General features: G+C 42.9%; 1 protein-coding gene across 2 annotated transcripts in view; it reads right to left on the bottom strand.

The window, feature by feature from the left end:
• The window catches only part of LOC106564483 (RNA-binding protein 20), a 68,608-nt gene extending 60,204 nt beyond the window's left edge, over positions 1 to 8,404 (bottom strand). For both annotated transcript variants that reach the window (XM_045691040.2, XM_045691041.2), the window contains exon 1: positions 7,833 to 8,404. In XM_045691040.2, coding sequence (XP_045546996.2) covers positions 7,833 to 7,966 — 134 coding nt within the window. In that variant the 5' untranslated portion in view covers positions 7,967 to 8,404. The remainder of the gene's footprint in view (positions 1 to 7,832) is intronic.
• Between the last annotated feature and the right edge of the window lie 11,528 nt (positions 8,405 to 19,932).

Below are 19,932 nucleotides of genomic sequence, written 5' to 3'. Positions count from 1 at the left end.
GACATGCCTAGTTAAATAAAGGTTATATAAATAAAAATAAACCTGCCTTTCCCTGAATAAAGAAATACAAAGTGGGGTAATGCTATTTCAACTTGATGTCCCCCTAAAGCAAACAGGGATTTCAAAGCAATCCCTCTACTGTTAGTCTACTATCCCAGAGCTGTTAATATAGCCACTAATCAATCATCTAGCCACTAATTAATGTCAAAGCTGACATTATTATTGCCTGGCAGGGGGGTACTATGCCTTGTCGGACCTGGGAAAACACATTAGAGAGCTTTGGTTAATGTCCCCCTATCTGTCTGGTCAGTGTGACAGAACTACTGACACCTTCTTTCTCATCAACTGCAGCACTTTACTTCACTTTATAGCACTTTACTGCAGCAATTAACATTTATGGTCCTTATGGTATTTCTGATTATTGTATTATTTTGTTCAAATACTTGTGTAGTAACAATATAATTACTATGGTAACAATGTTGTAATAACATGCTGTTGCTTTCTAATAGCATATTAATGTAGTTGAGCGCTTTTTGCAAAAGAACATGAATGTCATGCCTTCAACCATTTGTCTTTCTGAGATCTACAGCGGAATCCCTCTACACCATCATGGCATGGGACACATAGCAAAGCTTAGAGAACAAAATAACAAAAGCATTCAGAACATGTTCTCCATGTTCTCCATTATCCGTCATCAGCCGCACCCCAGTACCATATCCTGCATGCTACACTCTTAGAAAAAAAGGGTCCAAAAGGGTTCTTCGGCTGTCCCCATGAGAGAACCATTTTTAATTCCTGGTACAACCCTTTTAGGTTCCATGTAGAGCCCTCTGTGGAAAGCGTTCCACATGGAACACAAAAGTGTTCTACTTGGAACCGAAAACGGTTCTTAAAAATGTTAGGACAGTCGTAGAACCCTTTAAGGTTCTAGATAGCACCTTTACTTCTAAGAGTGCATTAACAGCACTATGAACCTTTAACAGAGATATACAAATGTTTACAGTCATTCTTTGGGGATAGCTATCCCCTCGCTAGGCTAAACCATAAGTCCTACTACAGTACGGACAGCTATCCCCTCGCTAGGCTAAACCATAAGTCCTACTACAGTACGGGCAGCTATCCCCTCGCTAGGCTAAACCATAAGTCCTACTACAGTACGGGCAGCTATCCCCTAGCTAGGCTAAACCATAAGTCCTACTACAGTACGGACAGCTATCCCCTCGCTAGGCTAAACCATAAGTCCTACTACAGTACGGACAGCTATCCCCTCGCTAGGCTAAACCATAAGTCCTACTACAGTACGGACAGCTATCCCCTCGCTAGGCTAAACCATTAGTCATACTACAGTATGGACAGCTATCCCCTAGCTAGACTAAACCATAAGTCCTACTACAGTACGGACAGCTATCCCCTAGCTAGTCTAAACCATAAGTCCTACTACAGTACGGACAGCTATCCCCTAGCTAGGCTAAACCATAAGTCATACTACAGTACGGGCAGCTATCCCCTAGCTAGGCTAAACCATTAGTCATACTACAGTACGGACAGCTATCCCCTAGCTAAGCTAAACCATAAGTCCTACTACAGTACGGACAGCTATCCCCTCGCTAGGCTAAACCATAAGTCCTACTACAGTACGGACAGCTATCCCCTCGCTAGGCTAAACCATTAGTCCTACTACAGTACGGACAGCTATCCCCTCGCTAGGCTAAACCATTAGTCCTACTACAGTACGGACAGCTATCCCCTAGCTAGGCTAAACCATAAGTCCTACTACAGTACGGACAGCTATCCACTCGCTAGGCTAAACCATTAGTCCTACTACAGTACGGATAGCTATCCCCTCGCTAGGCTAAACCATTAGTCCTACTACAGTACGGCCAGCTATCCCCTCGCTAGGCTAAATCATTAGTCATACTACAGTATGGCCATACTGTGTCTGCAATAGGAGTCTCACCACATCATTCAAGTGTGAAGCAACAACTACTACATCACAACAAGAGAAGAATAGCAAAACAACAACAACAACATCCATAACAACAACAACAACAACAACAGCTAGAGAAGAATAAGAATATTACAACATCCATAACAACAATAACAGCTAGAGAAGAATAGCAAAACAACAACAACATCCATAACAACAATAACAGCTAGAGAAGAATAGCAAAACAACAACATTCATCACAACAACAACAGCTAGAGAAGAATAGCAAAACAACAACAACATCCATAACAACAATAACAGCTAGAGAAGAATAGCAAAACAACAACAACATCCATAACAACAATAACAGCTAGAGAAGAATAGGAATATTACAACAACATCCATAACAACAACATGTTCTACAGCCTCAGAAGAACATTCACTGAGGAGGCAGGCCTTTTGTAGGGGCTGTAGGTGAGGGGGGGAGAAAGCAAGAGAGAGAGGGGGAAGTGAGAGCGAGAGAGAGAGAGGGTGGAAGTGAGAGCGAGAGAGAGAGAGAGAGAGAGGGTGGAAGTGAGAGCGAGAGAGAGAGAGAGAGGGTGGAAGTGAAAGTGAGAGAGAGAGGGTGGAAGTGAGAGCGAGAGAGAGAGAGAGAGAGAGAGGGTGGAAGTGAAAGCGAGAGAGAGAGGGTGGAAGTGAGAGCGAGAGAGATAGAGAGAACTAAATGGCAGAAGAAAAACAGCCCCGCGCTTCAGGCTGCGGATGAGTTGTGGGCCTAGAATGGTGTCTGGGGCGCTAATCAGTGCTGCCTAAGAAGATGGGTCAGAGGCAACTTCCCCTTCTCTGACAAACTGGTCAAGGTGATATAAAGCACACAGCTGGGGAAAGAGAGGGATGAGAGAGAGAGAGAAAGGGGAGAGAGAGAGAAAGGGGGGAGAGAGAGAAAGGGGAGAGAGAGAGAAAGGGGGAGAGAGAGAAAGGGAGGAGAGAGAGAGAAAGGGAGGAGAGAGAGAGAAAGGGGAGAGAGAGAGAAAGGGGGGAGAGAGAGAAAGGGGAGAGAGAGAGAAAGGGGGAGAGAGAGAAAGGGAGGAGAGAGAGAGAAAGGGAGGAGAGAGAGAGAAAGGGGAGAGAGAGAGAAAGGGGGGGAGAGAGAGAAAGGGGAGAGAGAGAGAAAGGGGGAGAGAGAGAGAAAGGGGGAGAGAGAGAGAAAGGGGGAGAGAGAGAGAAAGGGAGGAGAGAGAGAGAAAGGGGAGAGTGTGTAAGACAGAGAGGTATAGATATAAATGAAGCACTGTGTAAGGCGATACATACACTTCCCTATTGTACTATGTTATGGCTACTTGGGTGTAAAACCTTAACATATGGTTCCTGGTTCCTGATTCAGGAACAGTTAAGAGAGGAACTGCCTGGTATTCCCATAATATATAGAACACTTATCTCCCTCACTAGCTTTAAGCACCAGCTGTCAGAGCAGCTCACAGATCACTGCACCTGTACATAGCCCATCTGTAATTTAGCCTAAACAACTACCTCTTCCCCTACTGTATTTATTTATTTATTTTGCTCCTTTGCACCCCATTATTTCTATTTCTACTTTTCACTTTCTTCCACTACAAATCTACCATTCCAGTGTTTTACTTGCTATATTGTATTTACTTTGCCACCATGGCCTTTTTTGCCTTTACCTCCCTTATCTCACCTCATTTGCTCACTTTGTATATAGACTTATTTTTCTACTGTATTATTGACTGTATGTTTGTTTTACTCCATGTGTAACTCTGTGTTGTTGCATGTGTCGAACTGCTTTGCTTTATCTTGGCCAGGTCACAGTTATAAATGAGAACTTGTTCTCAACTTGCCTACCTGGTTAAATAAAGGTGAAATAAATAAATGTTAAAAAAACAACCAGCGGTAGTAGTAATGTATAGGACATAAACTACAGTACTGGGCTATGTTATGTTATGGCTACTTGTGTGAAGCGTTAACATATGTTAAGATGCTTCAGGAACTGGTATTCCCCTATGCTCTAAGATAGAAAACCTGTGTCCTGTAAAAGTAGAAGACAGGCATGACAGGTGCTCTAAAGCTGGACTGAGACTAGGTTACATCAAAACTTAACTGACTCAACAATGAGTAATGAGAGAGAGAGAGCACATAAGGGTTTACTGCTTAACTTTATACAAACAACTAGCGTATACTGATGTGTAAAAGTAATTCCATCAGTGTCTTTACCTAGACAAATTTCTCCAGAAAAATACATGAAATGAATGGAGTAATGTTTTTGACAAAGACCGCGACTGAAGACTTCTCCTTTTAACAAGACATTTGATCTATAATCCGAATAATCAGTTATCTCCACATCTGCCCACAGTTAAAGCAGATTCTCTACATGAAACAATGATTTATTTACAATTCACTGCTCGAGGTCATTTTCCATTGAATTAGCTGCTACTGTGGTTACTATGTAGTGGCATGTAACGACACACGTTTCAAGAAATGGTTGCAAGTTGACAGTTCAACCAAATTTCAAATGTACATATTTGTTTTCTTATCTTTAAAGCAGTTTATGGTCAAGGAGAGACTACAAATGTCTACATTTGTAATAGCCTGAACTTTCCCTGTGACCCAAAACGAATGTGTATTATTAGTCAGGACTGGTGAGTAGGCTATAAATCATGTGTAGAGAGGTTAATCATTCTATGTTCTTCTAATTGATGGACGGCTATAAACCATGTTGTGTGTCAGGTGAGGGGTCTGCGTATATAGAAATTGTTGCTGTTTTAAAATAGAATGAGTGGGCAGGCAAGCCATATATGGACTGCTCTAACATTTCACTTTCTAGCTCAGCAACACACAAACATGGCCGCTTGATCCTACGCCTCTCTGCACACGCACGCGTGCATACACGTGCGCAAATACACCACACACACACACACACACACACACACACACACACACACACACACACACACACACACACACACACACACACACACACACACACACACACACACACACACACACACACACACACAATTAACTATTTTCCGTTCCATCCCCAGTCAAATCCTTACTCTTGTCCTTATCGTTAATCAGAGGGCGTGTAAAACATCGGTGTGAATTACACATATTTACTCTACTATTTACTGTCTCAAACTCAAACACATAAGGCCTACTTCATAGACTCATATTATGTTCTGTGACGACGATCAAAAATCGAAACGTCAAGAAAAATTGCCTACCTGTGCCATTTCACTGGGCTATAATTCTAAAAAAATATATATAGATTTTGGTTGCAGTAACAGAAATAAATGTACATTTGTTGGTAAAATGACATTTAAAAAGTGATTTAGAAACAGACATCAAGAACCTGTGCTGTGCTGCATTCGCTTGTTTTGATCGAGCAGATCGCTTCTCTCACGACTTTTATACTGAATTACGTCTTATATATTTTAAGCCGCGAGACATGTAATCTGACATATTACTTATGATCTCTCCCCTTTTTTAGTTACTCCATCATGATAAGTCCCCATAAACTCCCTTCACAAATAAGGTACACCTTTAAACTGTGCAATATTCCTCCCTCAAACAGCCTACTTTACCACGGCTCACTGGTTCACATGGTAAAATGTGGGGTTTTCTATGATCAAATCGTACATATTAGTGCACTAAAATACTGCTTGTACCCTTTTGCATGTACACTAGGTGTACAAAGACATGGACAGTACAGTAGGTGTACACTAGGTGTACAAAGACATGGACAGTACCGCGGCTTCATGCCAGTAAACAGTTGGTCCAACTTTATTATTACAAGTAGTAGCAAAAACAAAGGCTTACTTTGTTATTGTAAAAGTTAACACTGATAATCAATGTTATATAAGAGTCAACATTGATAATCTATTATAAACCAGACTAAATCCAGTACAAACTACCCTTGCATATGTATTCACACCTATGTTGAATTAAATGTTAATACAGTCAATAATTCCAGCTTACCTAATATACATTCAAAAATGATATTTAATCAGTGGAAAATATATCAATGATTAGCAAATAAGATAATACCATTTTTTTTCAAGATGTAAGTCAAGGTCAAGGTTGCATAATACAAGATTGATAATCAGTTATATTACACTGACGCTGGTAAACTTTACACACCTGAAAATAATCATGGTTGGGAAATTCCGTGTGTGTCGTTACCGTAGATACTGTAGCACCAAAGGCTATTACATTGCACACGTACGATTATTTATTACATATTATTTTTTACATAAGATTACAAAGTTAAATGTTGAATCTGATATCAAATAGCGATTTATTGTTGCTATGACATTTGTTCCACTGACAATGTAAGCATAAGATGGGACATTATAATAAAATGAAGGGATGTCTAACTACACTGTAGGGGGATTAGAGGAAACTGTCCGTTTTCTTTTCATAGAATGAGATAGTCTTCAATAAACTCAATTCATCTCTTCATTATCGATAATACATATTGTTGTATTTTAAACTAGTGAAGTAAATAAAATATGTATTTACTACAACTTGTGTAATGTGTTTGAATGCCAAGTTAAAGCTAAAGGCTATGACAAAAGTGGTAAACATTGTATTTGTGATTTCTCTTAAAAACAAATATACTGATTTATTCTACACTATATTGAGAATGGTATATTCCATATCGTTATAGTTATATAAATAACAATAAAGTTGTGATCACAAGGTCTCAATATAAGTTGTTAATAAAAGGTCTCGTATTTAGCTCACGTTCATTTAGAAAGTCAGGGTTTTTACTGGCATCTGTAGAATCTCTTGGGCTGTTTATTTCTTATTTATTTAACAAAAACAATGATGTATTCATTATTTAAGAGGGAGATCTAATACTTTCATTTACTTCTAATGTTCCTCAACTCCTATAAGCCCGGATTTCAGTCTAACCCAAAGGATTTTTGTGCTAATATTCTCTAAAGAAGAAATACTAAAAAAACGAACAAATAAAAGTATAATAACATCAAAACAAAGGGAATGTTTTAGGAAACACAAATATAAGGAGAAACGACTAATACATTCTTCAACACACTAAAGTTCTATGTAATTATGACTAGCAAATGTATTTTAATTTCAACAAAATTAAAACTTCAATGTAATATTTTCTGTTTTGCCTTTAGGTCGTCCTGCCTACTTTACTTAGAGCATAGTACTGCTTGTGTTTCAATATGAGACCTTACTGTCTGTTATAAACATACACAGTATGTGTGTGTTTGAGACTGAGTGAGACAGCTCTTCTATAAAAGATCTTTGTTCTAATATTCTCTGTTTTCTCTTTTTCTCTCTTCCTGACTGTTTCCATGGTAGGACTGTGTGTAAAACTCTGTTTGAGACCGTGCTACTCCGCTCCATGGGAGAATGAACACTGAAACACTGTAGGCCATTGAGCCCACCCCTTCCACCTCATCCATCTTGCTCACAGGGATGACACTGAGGAGTTTTGGGAAGTGTTTTTTTCCTCTTTCCACAGCTTTTCCGAAGCGTATAGACACTACAACTCATCTGCCACCATCGGACTACAGTATTCCTTGGAACTATTTTTCAGAAGTTTGAATTCCATCATCCATAACTAGTTAGAGAAAGATATATTCATGAATACCAGCCTGCCAAATCTCCCTTCAGCAAATGTATTTTCCATCCCTATTCCACGGAAGTTGGAATTCCCTCAATGCCGCTAAGGAGACATTTATTAATTTATATGTTCCTCCTAAATCCCCCTTGGAACTAATTCATTTTCATACATGCCTTTGGGATAACAGTCATGGCATGTATATATATATATATATGTCTTCCCATAGCCTGTCTATGGCACATAGCATACCGGTATATGTGCATATATTTGCAGCAATATTTCCCTTACCTCTGGAAGTGTTCGTTGGACGTCTTGGCTCCCATATATCCTCCTTGGCTTTTCCCCGTCATTTCACCAGTTTGGCCGTTCTTGACACCTTCGATGTGAGCTTCAAAGAGAGCCTTATCCCAGGCCTGTTGCATGGCCAAACAAAATCACTAACTAGTCCTTTATCTTCACTAACCAACCACACACACCCCTCAGAAAAGTTGTTACTGACTGTCACCGTTGGAGGGGCTATAAATAAAAAATCCTTTGGTGTAACTCTCTCTCTCCCTTGCGATTGCTGACCGTTAGCCTAGGGAGGCTGTTGAATACTGTACGCGCGGTCCCACTCAGCAGGAACTTTTCCTCTCTCTTCCCTCTCTCTCTCTTTCTCCCCGGTGCTTCTCCTGACAGACAGCGACAATGGCAGCCAGCAAAGCCCCTGGCCTTAGCTCTCTCTCTCCCTCTCTCCCTCTCTCCCTCTCTCCCTCTCTCACTCTCTCACTCTCTCTCTCTCTCTCTCTCTCTCTGCTTTCTCTCTTCCTCCTCTTCTCCCCAGTGACAGAAAGTAAAACCCCAGGGGAGGAGGGTGATCAAAGGAAAACGACCACAGTTGAATGAAGAGTTTGAGGAAACGACAGAGGTGGGGAGAGTTGGAGGGATAGAGTGGGATAGGGAGGGAGGGAGGGTGTGGTAAATTAAAAGACTCTTGACCAAATTGGGAGTCCCTGCCTGCTGGCCCAGTGGTGGTAGTGTGTGCATCATATTCAGACGGTGTGTGTAATAACAGGGGAAGAGTCCTCCTTACGCCATGCTGTTGATTATCACCTCATGCTCACAAACACACACACACACCGACAAACACACGCATGCAAGCAGGCACGCACATGTGTGTGTATGTGTGAGTGTGTGTGAGCGTGCGTGCGTGTGCATGCGTGTGTGTAGGGGCTGCTCCCAGTCCCTAATTCCCTAGGACACAGTGTCAGATTATTCACATTTTCTGGTGGCCTGTCCGTCTGGGGTTACACCTCTCTGCCTGAGCCAAAAGTCCTGGGACCCCTTTCAATCATAAATCACTACTGGGGAAGAAAAGTACTGAGTGGAAGACTTAGCAACTACCCTCTCTATCGGTTCACTTTACCCTTAAAGAGTCAGCTACTACCCTCTCTATCGGTTCACTTTACCCTTAAAGAGTCAGCTACTACCCTCTCTACCGGTTCACTTTACCCTTAAAGAGTCAGCTACTACCCTCTCTATCGGTTCACTTTACCCTTAAAGAGTCAGCTACTACCCTCTCTACTGGTTCACTTTACCCTTAAAGAGTCAGCTACTACCCTCTCTATCGGTTCACTTTACCCTTAAAGAGTCAGCTACTACCCTCTCTATCGGTTCACTTTACCCTTAAAGAGTCAGCTACTACCCTCTCTACTGGTTCACTTTACCCTTAAAGAGTCAGCTACTACCCTCTCTACCGGTTCACTTTACCCTTAAAGAGTCAGCTACTACCCTCTCTACCGGTTCACTTTACCCTTAAAGAGTCAGCTACTACCCTCTCTACCGGTTCACTTTACCCTTAAAGAGTCAGCTACTACCCTCTCTATCGGTTCACTTTACCCTTAAAGAGTCAGCTACTACCCTCTCTATCGGTTCACTTTACCCTTAAAGAGTCAGCTACTACCCTCTCTACTGGTTCACTTTACCCTTAAAGAGTCAGCTACTACCCTCTCTACCGGTTCACTTTACCCTTAAAGAGTCAGCTACTACCCTCTCTATCGGTTCACTTTACCCTTAAAGAGTCAGCTACTACCCTCTCTACAGGTTTCCTAAGGATGAATAGTGCTGGCTGACTGAGGAGTGAGAGTGTCAGCAGTCAGTGAACAACCTTCCCCTTGCTTACTTTACACAAAAGACAGTCCTTCAATTGTACTGGCACATCTCATAGAATATTGGATCTAAAATATGAACACCTGTACTGTAAATTATTAACACGTTTTCTGTCAATTGTAAATAAGTATGGGTATCACTGCCTGAAGGGACAGGGTGGTGGTGGGATCAGACTGTGGTATCACTGCTTGAAGGGACAGGGTGGTGGTGGGATCAGACTGTGGTATCACTGCCTGAAGGGACAGGGTGGTGGTGAGATCAGACTGTGGTATCACTGCTTGAAGGGACAGGGTGGTGGTGGGATCAGACTGTGGTATCACTGCTTGAAGGGACAGGGTGGTGGTGGGATCAGACTGTGGTATCACTGCTTGAAGGGACAGGGTGGTGGTGGGATCAGACTGTGGTATCACTGCTTGAAGGGACAGGGTGGTGGTGGGATCAGACTGTGGTATCACTGCCTGAAGGGACAGGGTGGTGGTGGGATCAGACTGTGGTATCACTGCTTGAAGGGACAGGGTGGTGGTGGGATCAGACTGTGGTATCACTGCCTGAAGGGACAGGGTGGTGGTGGGATCAGACTGTGGTATCACTGCTTGAAGGGACAGGGTGGTGGTGGGATCAGACTGTGGTATCACTGCTTGAAGGGACAGGGTGGTGGTGGGATCAGACTGTGGTATCACTGCTTGAAGGGACAGGGTGGTGGTGGGATCAGACTGTGGTATCACTGCTTGAAGGGACAGGGTGGTGGTGGGATCAGACTGTGGTATCACTGCTTGAAGGGACAGGGTGGTGGTGGGATCAGACTGTGGTATCACTGCTTGAAGGGACAGGGTGGTGGTGGGATCAGACTGTGGTATCACTGCTTGAAGGGACAGGGTGGTGGTGAGATCAGACTGTGGTATCACTGCTTGAAGGGACAGGGTGGTGGTGGGATCAGACTGTGGTATCACTGCCTGAAGGGACAGGGTGGTGGTGAGATCAGACTGTGGTATCACTGCTTGAAGGGACAGGGTGGTGGTGGGATCAGACTGTGGTATCACTGCTTGAAGGGACAGGGTGGTGGTGGGATCAGACTGTGGTATCACTGCTTGAAGGGACAGGGTGGTGGTGGGATCAGACTGTGGTATCACTGCTTGAAGGGACAGGGTGGTGGTGGGATCAGACTGTGGTATCACTGCTTGAAGGGACAGGGTGGTGGTGGGATCAGACTGTGGTATCACTGCCTGAAGGGACAGGGTGGTGGTGGGATCAGACTGTGGTATCACTGCTTGAAGGGACAGGGTGGTGGTGAGATCAGACTGTGGTATCACTGCCTGAAGGGACAGGGTGGTGGTGGGATCAGACTGTGGTATCACTGCTTGAAGGGACAGGGTGGTGGTGGGATCAGACTGTGGTATCACTGCCTGAAGGGACAGGGTGGTGGTGGGATCAGACTGTGGTATCACTGCTTGAAGGGACAGGGTGGTGGTGGGATCAGACTGTGGTATCACTGCTTGAAGGGACAGGGTGGTGGTGGGATCAGACTGTGGTATCACTGCTTGAAGGGACAGGGTGAGGGTGAGTGCAGACTGTGGAATATTGCACGTTAAACAGAGGAGTTGATTCAAGAAACGGTTATTCGGGGGGATAATATTATGTCTGGCAACCAACCCTAGGCCTGTTTCCACAGGACAAGAGTAGAGGATTGTCTAAACTGGGATTTCCTCTCTCTTCTCGTTGCCAGATATAGTATTAAAGCACAACAGTTTTCTTTGATAGTCCTGAATGGCTGGCTTGATGATATAACCACATCATTCAGACAGAATAAAAACACACCTTATGTAATAGTGGCCTACCAATGGAACAAAACGGACAATTTCACATGTATGACTCCGCATTACCCGTCTAATGTATCACCTGTCTCAAACTAGTAGCGACTATTTTTTTCTCCCTGAAAAGCTTGTTTCTATTATTCAGTTGTAACCTAACCCTACTGATGGAACATAATGGACTTCACAATTTCACATGTATAACACTCCGTTAAATGTGCCATCTCCCACTGGGCACAGACGTCGATTGAACGTCTATTCAACCAGTGTGTACTCAGCGGCGTCATGTTCATAACAACATCTGTATCCCTGAAAACATGTACGTCTCTTAATCAAACCATAACGCTTCTGACTGGGTGATGACAGATCAGCCTCCCCAATGTGCTTGAACCACAGACAGGGAGATAAATGTCTTCTAACTAGATAGACAAATAAATCATGATAATGCCGAGAGTACAGGCCGCTCAGGGCCCAGTGTCCTGGACAGGAGACATCAACTCTACATCTACACATCCTCTGTTTGGATGAGTGATGGCAAAGCTGATAGATTTCTTGTTGACAACCCCCGGTAACTCTGGGGGAGCATGCAGCCCAGTCAAAACTGTTCGCTGCTCTGGCACCCCAATGGTGGAACAAGCTCCCTCACGACGCCAGGACAGCGGAGTCAATCACCACCTTCCGGAGACACCTGAAACCCCACCTCTTTAAGGAATACCTAGGATAGGATAAAGTAATCCTTCTAACCCCCCCCCCCACCACCCTTAAAAGATTTAGATGCACTATTGTAAAGTGGTTGTTCCACTGGATATCATAAGGTGAATGCACCAATTTGTAAGTCGCTCTGGATAAGAGCGTCTGCTAAATGACTTAAATGTAAATGTAGCTCAACCGTGTGAGCACACACACCTGTGTATTTTTGGCCCGGGAGAGAGATACTACCACTGTATTGAGCCTGTGACAGAAGGAAGAAAGGTGCTTTTTGTCCCCTGCGATGAAATCGGGGAGGGGACTGTGGATCTGTCTCTGTACGTTCGTACGTCCCACACGGTACCTCAGACACCATTGGTCCAATTTTTATGAAACTTGGGTGAATGGTGCATCTTGCCATAGAAATCTGACATTTACAACATGACACTGAATGCCCGGTTGGGGGCGCTATAACAAGAGATTGAAAATGCAAACTTTAAAAAGTCATGGCCCTCACCCCGTTCAACCGAGAGTCGTGAAATTCGTTACATAGGTCCCTCTCATCATTCGTGGGGGACGACATGTTTATGTTGATTTTTTCCTTGATGAATAGAGTCATGAAACATTCAAAAAGAATATTCAGTGTTTGAGAATTCTATTTTAGGATGTTCAGTGTTTGAAAGTTTAATTTAGGAATGTTCAGTGGTTGAGAGTTCAATTCCAGGTGAAGCTGGTTGAGAGAATGCCAAGAGTGTGCAAAGCTGTCATCAAGGCAAAGAGTGGCTACTTTGAAGAATCTAAATATATGTTGATTTGTTTAACACTTTTTTACTACAGTATTCTATGTGTGTTATTTCATAGTTTTGATGTCTTCACTATTATTCTACAATGAAGAAGATATTAAAAATAAAGAAAAACTCTTGAATGATAAGGTTTGTCCTAACTTTTGACTGGTACTGTATGTCTGGAGTGAAATCATTGCATGCTTCATCCATGGCCTGAAGAAGGGTTGTACGCTCTTGGGGATGGCAAACATACATCTTCTACCTATATTGTAATCGTGTATTGTATTTTACAGTATTGTACTGTACTTATGTTTTGTAGTGGTACTGTACGTGGCTCAGTTCATGGCACTAGAGTTGTGGGTTCGATTCCCACTGGGGTCACATACCAAAATGTGTGGACTGTTGTCACTTTTTATCAAAGTGTCTGCTACGTAAATGGCATATATTACAGTATTACAGTACTGTATTGGCCAATGCAATTTTAGTAAAGCAGTGTGACCCCACCCCCACCAATCAAAAAGACCCCAGAAACTTCCTTTTGGATACATGTTTACTGTATAAGGGATGCATTTCTTTCTTGTTTTGGACTTCCTGGATTATTTCCGTATTGAATTGATATTGTATTACTGCACCGTAGGAGCTAGAAAACACAATTATTTTGCTGCACCTGCTGTAACATGTTAATGCGCGACCAATAAAGTTTTATTTCATTTGTTACATAAAGTACATCTCTGATCTTGTCGATATCAGATTTGTAAAAAATGTACTGTAAAGTAAAATCATAATAGTTATCATCGTAGTAGTACGTTTGAGTTACAATTGCCTTCAGAATGTATTCAGACCCCTTGACTTTTTCGACATTTTGTTACGTTGCAACCTTATTCTAAAATGTATTAAATCGTTTTTTCCCCTCATAAATCCCCACAATGACAAAGCAAAAAAAGATTTTTTAGACATTTTTGCTAATTTATAAAAAATAAAACACTGAAATATCACGCTTACATAAGTATTCAGACCCTTTACTATGTACTTTGTTGAAGCACCTTTGGCAGCAATTACAGCATCAAGTCTTCTTGGGTATGACGCTACAAGCTTGACACACCTGTATTTCTCCCATTCTTCTCTGCAGATCCTCTCAAGCTCTGTCAGGTTGGATGGGGAGCGTTGCTGCACAGCTATTTTCAGGTCTGTCCAGAGATGTTCGATCGGGTTCAAGTCCGGGCTTTGGCTGGGCCACTCAAGGACATTCAGAGACTTGTCCCGAATCCTTCAGTCTGGCCACTCTACCATAAAGGCCTGATTGGTGGAGTGATTCAGAGATGGTTGTCCTTCTGGAAGGTTCTCCCATCTCCACAGAGGAACTCTAGAGCTCTGTCAGAGTGACCATCAGGTTCTTGGTCACCTCCCTGACCAAGGCTCTTCTCCCCCGATGGATCAGTTTGGCCGGTTGGCCAGCTCTAGGAAGAGTCTTGGTGGTTCCAAACGTCTTCCATTTAAGAATGATGGAGGCCACCGTGTTCTTGGGGACCTGCAGTTCTCAGAATCTGTAGTAGACAAACCAATTGACATGTAAAATGTACAGGTTCACCAAACATTTAAGTGATCATCTTTTAAGAGCAGTTGGATTAAGTAATAGTAAAATGTCTTCCAACAAAAGAGAAGAGAATCATATTAAAAGTAACGTGGGCGTTGCGAAAGGCAATTACTTTATATGAACATATATTGCAATGTGAAACATGTAATTTAGATGAAACACTGATTAAGTTTGGTGAAAAAGTGACTGTATGATTTTGTGTATTGTACTTAGTCGATTGAAAATGTGCTTAGAGTTATTAAACAACTGCCTTTTTGATTGTTTTGAGTTTTGTACTAAGAGTTGTGAAAATGTACCACATACTTGTGAAAATTGCACCAAAGCGATAAAAAATTGGCATGAAATATGCCGTAGCACTGACAGATGCCAATCATTTTTAATAAACTGAGAGTTGCCCATCTTTTTTAAATAAACACATTTTCCAGTCTTTTTTTCAATACATGTGTGTTTTTGGTTTTAACAGTAGATTTGAGGGAGAGGTGGGAGGAACCTGTGGATTAGAACACGTTTTGACAAACAATAAATGAAAGTGAAACAAAAGCTCTGTGTGTCCCTGTCAGACTATGGTTTAGTCTCATCACTTCGTCACAATAATTCACCAAAACACAGACAACCATAACAATCCACCCGGCCCTGCTTGGTTAAGAGCAGCTCCCTTCCCTCTCCATACGATCACTTTTCCTGAACAGAAACGTTCACGGAGGGTACAGCTGAGAATTCCATTCCCCAGAACACGGCCGCAGGGCATTCCCAGGAAGGGGTTGGGTGTGTTTATTTTGCGGGGGATTAAACCAGATGTGTGAAGTCATTATCTAGGCTTAGCTTTATAATGAAAACCATTTGAATATGCTACCTTTATGCCTCATTACCAAATCAAATCAAATGTTATTTGTCACATGCGCCGAATACAACAGGTGTAGGTAGTGAAATGCTTACTTACAAGCCCTTAACCAACAACGCTTTAAGAAGTAAAAAAAAGTGTTAAGTAAAAAATAGATAAGTAGAAAATAAAAGTAACATGTAATTAAACAGCAGCAGTAAAATAACTAGCAATGCTGTATACAGGAGGTACCGGTACAGAGTCAATGTGCCGGGGCACCGGTTAGTCGAGGATTATGCTAAACCCTCTGTGTTTGGACTCGACGGCGGGTATTTGACGTATGCATACACACACACACTCACACACACACACACACACACGGTCAGCTGTGGCTAAAGCCATGGCATGAGAAGAAGGTATCTATTTCGCCTTGTCTGTTCTCTCATTATCTTGCTCTTTCATTCTCTCTCCCTCTCATGCTCACTCTAACCCTACTGGGGCCTGGGGCTCTAAGTCGCTTATGCCTGGAGCCGGCCCCCCAATCCACAGAGGACGTTGGTCGTTGGTCCCTGTTGCTACCTCCATATCTATGCGGAGAACGCCTGACCTCATAAAATAGGCTTAAAAAAGGAATGAAGGCACCGGCCGTCGCCGATGACAACAGCTCGTAAATTCCGTTGTTCACATGGGTATGACAGATGCATTTTTTCTATGGAGAACTAAAAGTACATAGTGACAGAGCATGGCGCTGAACATGGCACTGGGTTCAGATATGCCGTCTCCTGTGTTATATTAGTGGGGTTTTAGGTTTGAGGAAGAGGTACAAAGACGACTGTTTTAAATGGTAGTGAAAAAAAGACTTTGTAAACACTTCAAAACGTTTTATGGAATTGAACAGCCCTCACACACCAACACTTAGTTAACACTAGGTGTTAGGATTGTAAAAGCACAGGATGAAACAAGCCTAGTGTTGTTAACCAAAAGATTGAAGTAGCAAAACAAATGTTATGGACATTGTAATGACGTTTGATGCTGAGTAAAGAGTTAAGGTTGAGGCTAGGGTTAGGGTGGAACCGGATGTGGACATGAAGCTAGGGTTAGGTTGTGGTTGAGGGTTTGGGTTACGGCTAGGGTAACAGCTGTAAACAACTACTGACTATAAATGTTGTGTATTGCCATAGACATACTGTAGGTCATTGGCTATGAATTAAAATTATATTACCACATTTTCAAACTATTTCCAACTACAGCAAAAATGAATCGAACAACATTCACTCAACACATGTATTAAAGAAGAATTATTCAACTGTAGTTTAATCCAACAACTCACTCAACACATTTATTAAAGAATCATTACTAAACTGTAGTTTGATTTATTGTAACTTTATTTTATCTCTCACTCTCTAAGGGCTACATTGAAACCAACACCATTTAGTTCTGGGTAGTTAGTTACCAAACAAACACTAGTTTAATACCAGTCCCATCAAATAAAGTGCAACTGATATAATATTACAGTAATTGAATTAGAGGGTAAATCCATCTCATCTCCATTGGGGCCCCGGCGCCATGGTGTCTGAACCGCTAAACTGGCCTCCTGCGAGGGCAACAGGGGGAGGGAGGGCAGCCCCAACCCCAGTCCTCCAGCCCCAACCCCAGTCCTCCGGCCCAACCCCAGTCCTCCAGCCCCAACCCCAGTCCTCCAGCCCCAGCTCCACACAGACAACCATAGCCCTGGGTTCATTAGGCACCAAACGGAACTAAACTGACTTAACAGGGAGGGATCACTATCTGCTCATTTTCATTTTCTGTTGCAATTACAAAACGTAAAAAGCATTTTCTGTTGCCTGCCCTAATGAACATGACCCTGGAGTTGCACATGAGGTGCCCTTGTGAACATGACTCTCATCTAGTAGCTTGCCTAACAACTGTTCTCTCCTCATCTCCCTGACGTCCTCTCCCCATGACATGTTTATTGGATGTGTGACACTGCACAGATCCTGTCAGACCAGACCACCGCAGTGCAAGGACAGGGCATCCAGTGTTAATAACGGGTCCCTTACCATCACCACAGAGTCAGACCTGGGTTCAACAGTATTAGGAACATTTCAAATCCTTTTTGCGATTGCTTTAACCTGCCTGGAGTGCCAGATGGGTGGGATTTGCTATTTTGTATCTATTCTATTGGTTCAATTGCGCCTGACGGGCATTTGATCGGGCATTTGAAATATTCCAAATAGTATTTGAACCCAGGTCTGATTCGTACAGTACCAGCAGCATAACGGCACCTGTCCGACAACAAATTAACTTGTTGGTGTGAATGGCTGTACATCCCGGACAGATTTATGTTGTGGTTTATTGAAGTTAGTCTCTCGCTTTATGTCTCTGGCCTGATTATGGGCTTGGGATCATCTGTTGATTACTGTGGCTGCATCCCAAATGACACTTTATAGTGCACTACTTTAGACCCGAGCCCTATGGACCCTGGTCAAAAGTAGTGCACGATAAAGGGAATAGGGGGCAGAACATGTAGCTCTGATTCCACAGGATATGAGGGGTAGATGAGTGGGAGGGGAGGAGCAGGTTGACATTTATTGTCATGAGTCTTCCCCTTAGATAGGTCAGCTGCAAAGTCAAAATTGGCTTTATTGTAAAAAAAAACATTTAACTCTTAATTTAAGGTTAGGTTTAGGCATTAGGGTTAGCAATGTGGTTAAGGTTAGGTTTAGGCATTAGGGTTAGCAATGTGGTTAAGGTTGGTTTAAAATCCGATGTTATGACTTTGTGGCTGTGCCAGCTAGTGACCACCGTGCAGAGCTGCCTCCAGAACAAGATTCATGACAAAAAACACTAACATGCAGGGGAGGCACTAGCAGTTCTGGGGACGACGACCACCTAACTGACCAGCAGTTCTGGGGGGGGGGGGGGGTGACAACAATTTTGGACCCCCTTGTGGCCCCCCTAAATGTGGAGTATGAAATAATTTTTACATACATTATTTTTGCTATCGTTCTTTTTTTACATCCGTTATTAGACAGTGGCAACGCGGAACACTAATTTAACCCACACATTTTCTAGAGGGACGGCTTTAGGCGTAACACAACAGTATCGTACCACATGCAAAACGATATGACAACAATAACGTCTAATGTAACTGGCCCCTCTAACAGTACAACTGGCCCCAGCTTGGCCCCCCCCAGTTGAAATGGTCTAGAACCGCCACTGAGGGGAGGAAGAGAGGAAGTGGGGGGAGGTTGGAAACTTGATTTTGTATGTTCTGTAGAGGTGAGAGGTGGAGGGCAGGAAAAGAGTCCTGTATTTTAATATGATAGATATATTGTTTAGTCGAAAGGGAGGAGGCAGAGAGAATGGATGGTAGGAAGAGGATGTGATCTGAGTTCATTTCAGCTGACGAGAGAGAGGGGCAACATTGCCTGGGTAGTCTTGGATAGATGTCATATCATCTGACAGCAATTACTTGACACTTGGATGAAATACCGAGTTCAGATCAGCTGACTAGGGACAGTGAGAGAGTGTGGAGTATTGCCTGTTCCCTGGCTAATGGCTTGGGCCTGGCAGGGCACAGGGGTATGAGGTGTTCTGTTGGCAGGGTGTGAGACTAGTCTGGTGGTCAGTTAGGTCAGTAATCAGTGTACTGTAGTCACGGTCAGTAGGGTCATTAAGCAGATGACTATCTATCCCAGATGTCTGGCTGACTGTGGGCACACGGTCTGGGGGGGGGGGGGGGGGGTCACACCCTTTCACATTCACTAACAGGGCACTGGGTTACCCTGGTCCCAGAGAGACCGTAACTGGCAAGACAGCCCAAACAGACGTTGGGCCAGGCTAGGTCACGGGGATTTCATCAGACAGAAAATAAAAAGTGTGAGGAGACGAGAGGATCACAATTAACTTCTGGGTGTCCCACTTGGCAGATTGAAATCCATTCAATGGTTCAATTAGGGCCATTGATCAGATGTTAATCTGGGTTTCATTACCTTCCTGACTAGTCACACCACTATACTGTTTCAGATTGACATTTTATCAACCAACTTCAGAAATACTGTCAGACTCATTGGTAGAAATCTATTTTCTTTCTCATATTTAGGAGCCCTGCATGGCAGATTGAAATTGATTCAATGGTGGCCATTGAATGTTCAACTGGGTTTCTGGTAGCTAGCCTCTTCACTGATATGATCCCCATGTCTAATATTACATCTTCCAGTATGAAACACCAGTAGGCTCAAGTGTCATGATCTCTAATCAATCTCTGTGCCACTCTAGACATTCACTATGTATATTATAGGTCCCTCGTTACACCTCGTGGTGTAACTTCATCTTATTCGTGGTCCATGTAGTTACCAGACAGATGTATGGTTCAGGTGAAGAGTTTGTGACCTAGCGCCACCCAGTGGTATAATGCTACACAGATCACATGTCACACTACAACTTACTTCACTACAAATGCACACAACTTCTCTTCAGGAAATGTCCCTTTTCTAGTTGACTTTAAGGCCACACAAAATAAAAGATCTATACAATTTAAACA

The sequence above is a fragment of the Salmo salar genome, chromosome 12 (genome assembly GCF_965601325.2).
Source record: "Salmo salar chromosome 12, fSalSal1, whole genome shotgun sequence".
NCBI lineage: Eukaryota > Metazoa > Chordata > Actinopteri > Salmoniformes > Salmonidae > Salmo > Salmo salar.
This window is presented reverse-complemented; position numbering and strand designations above follow the sequence as displayed.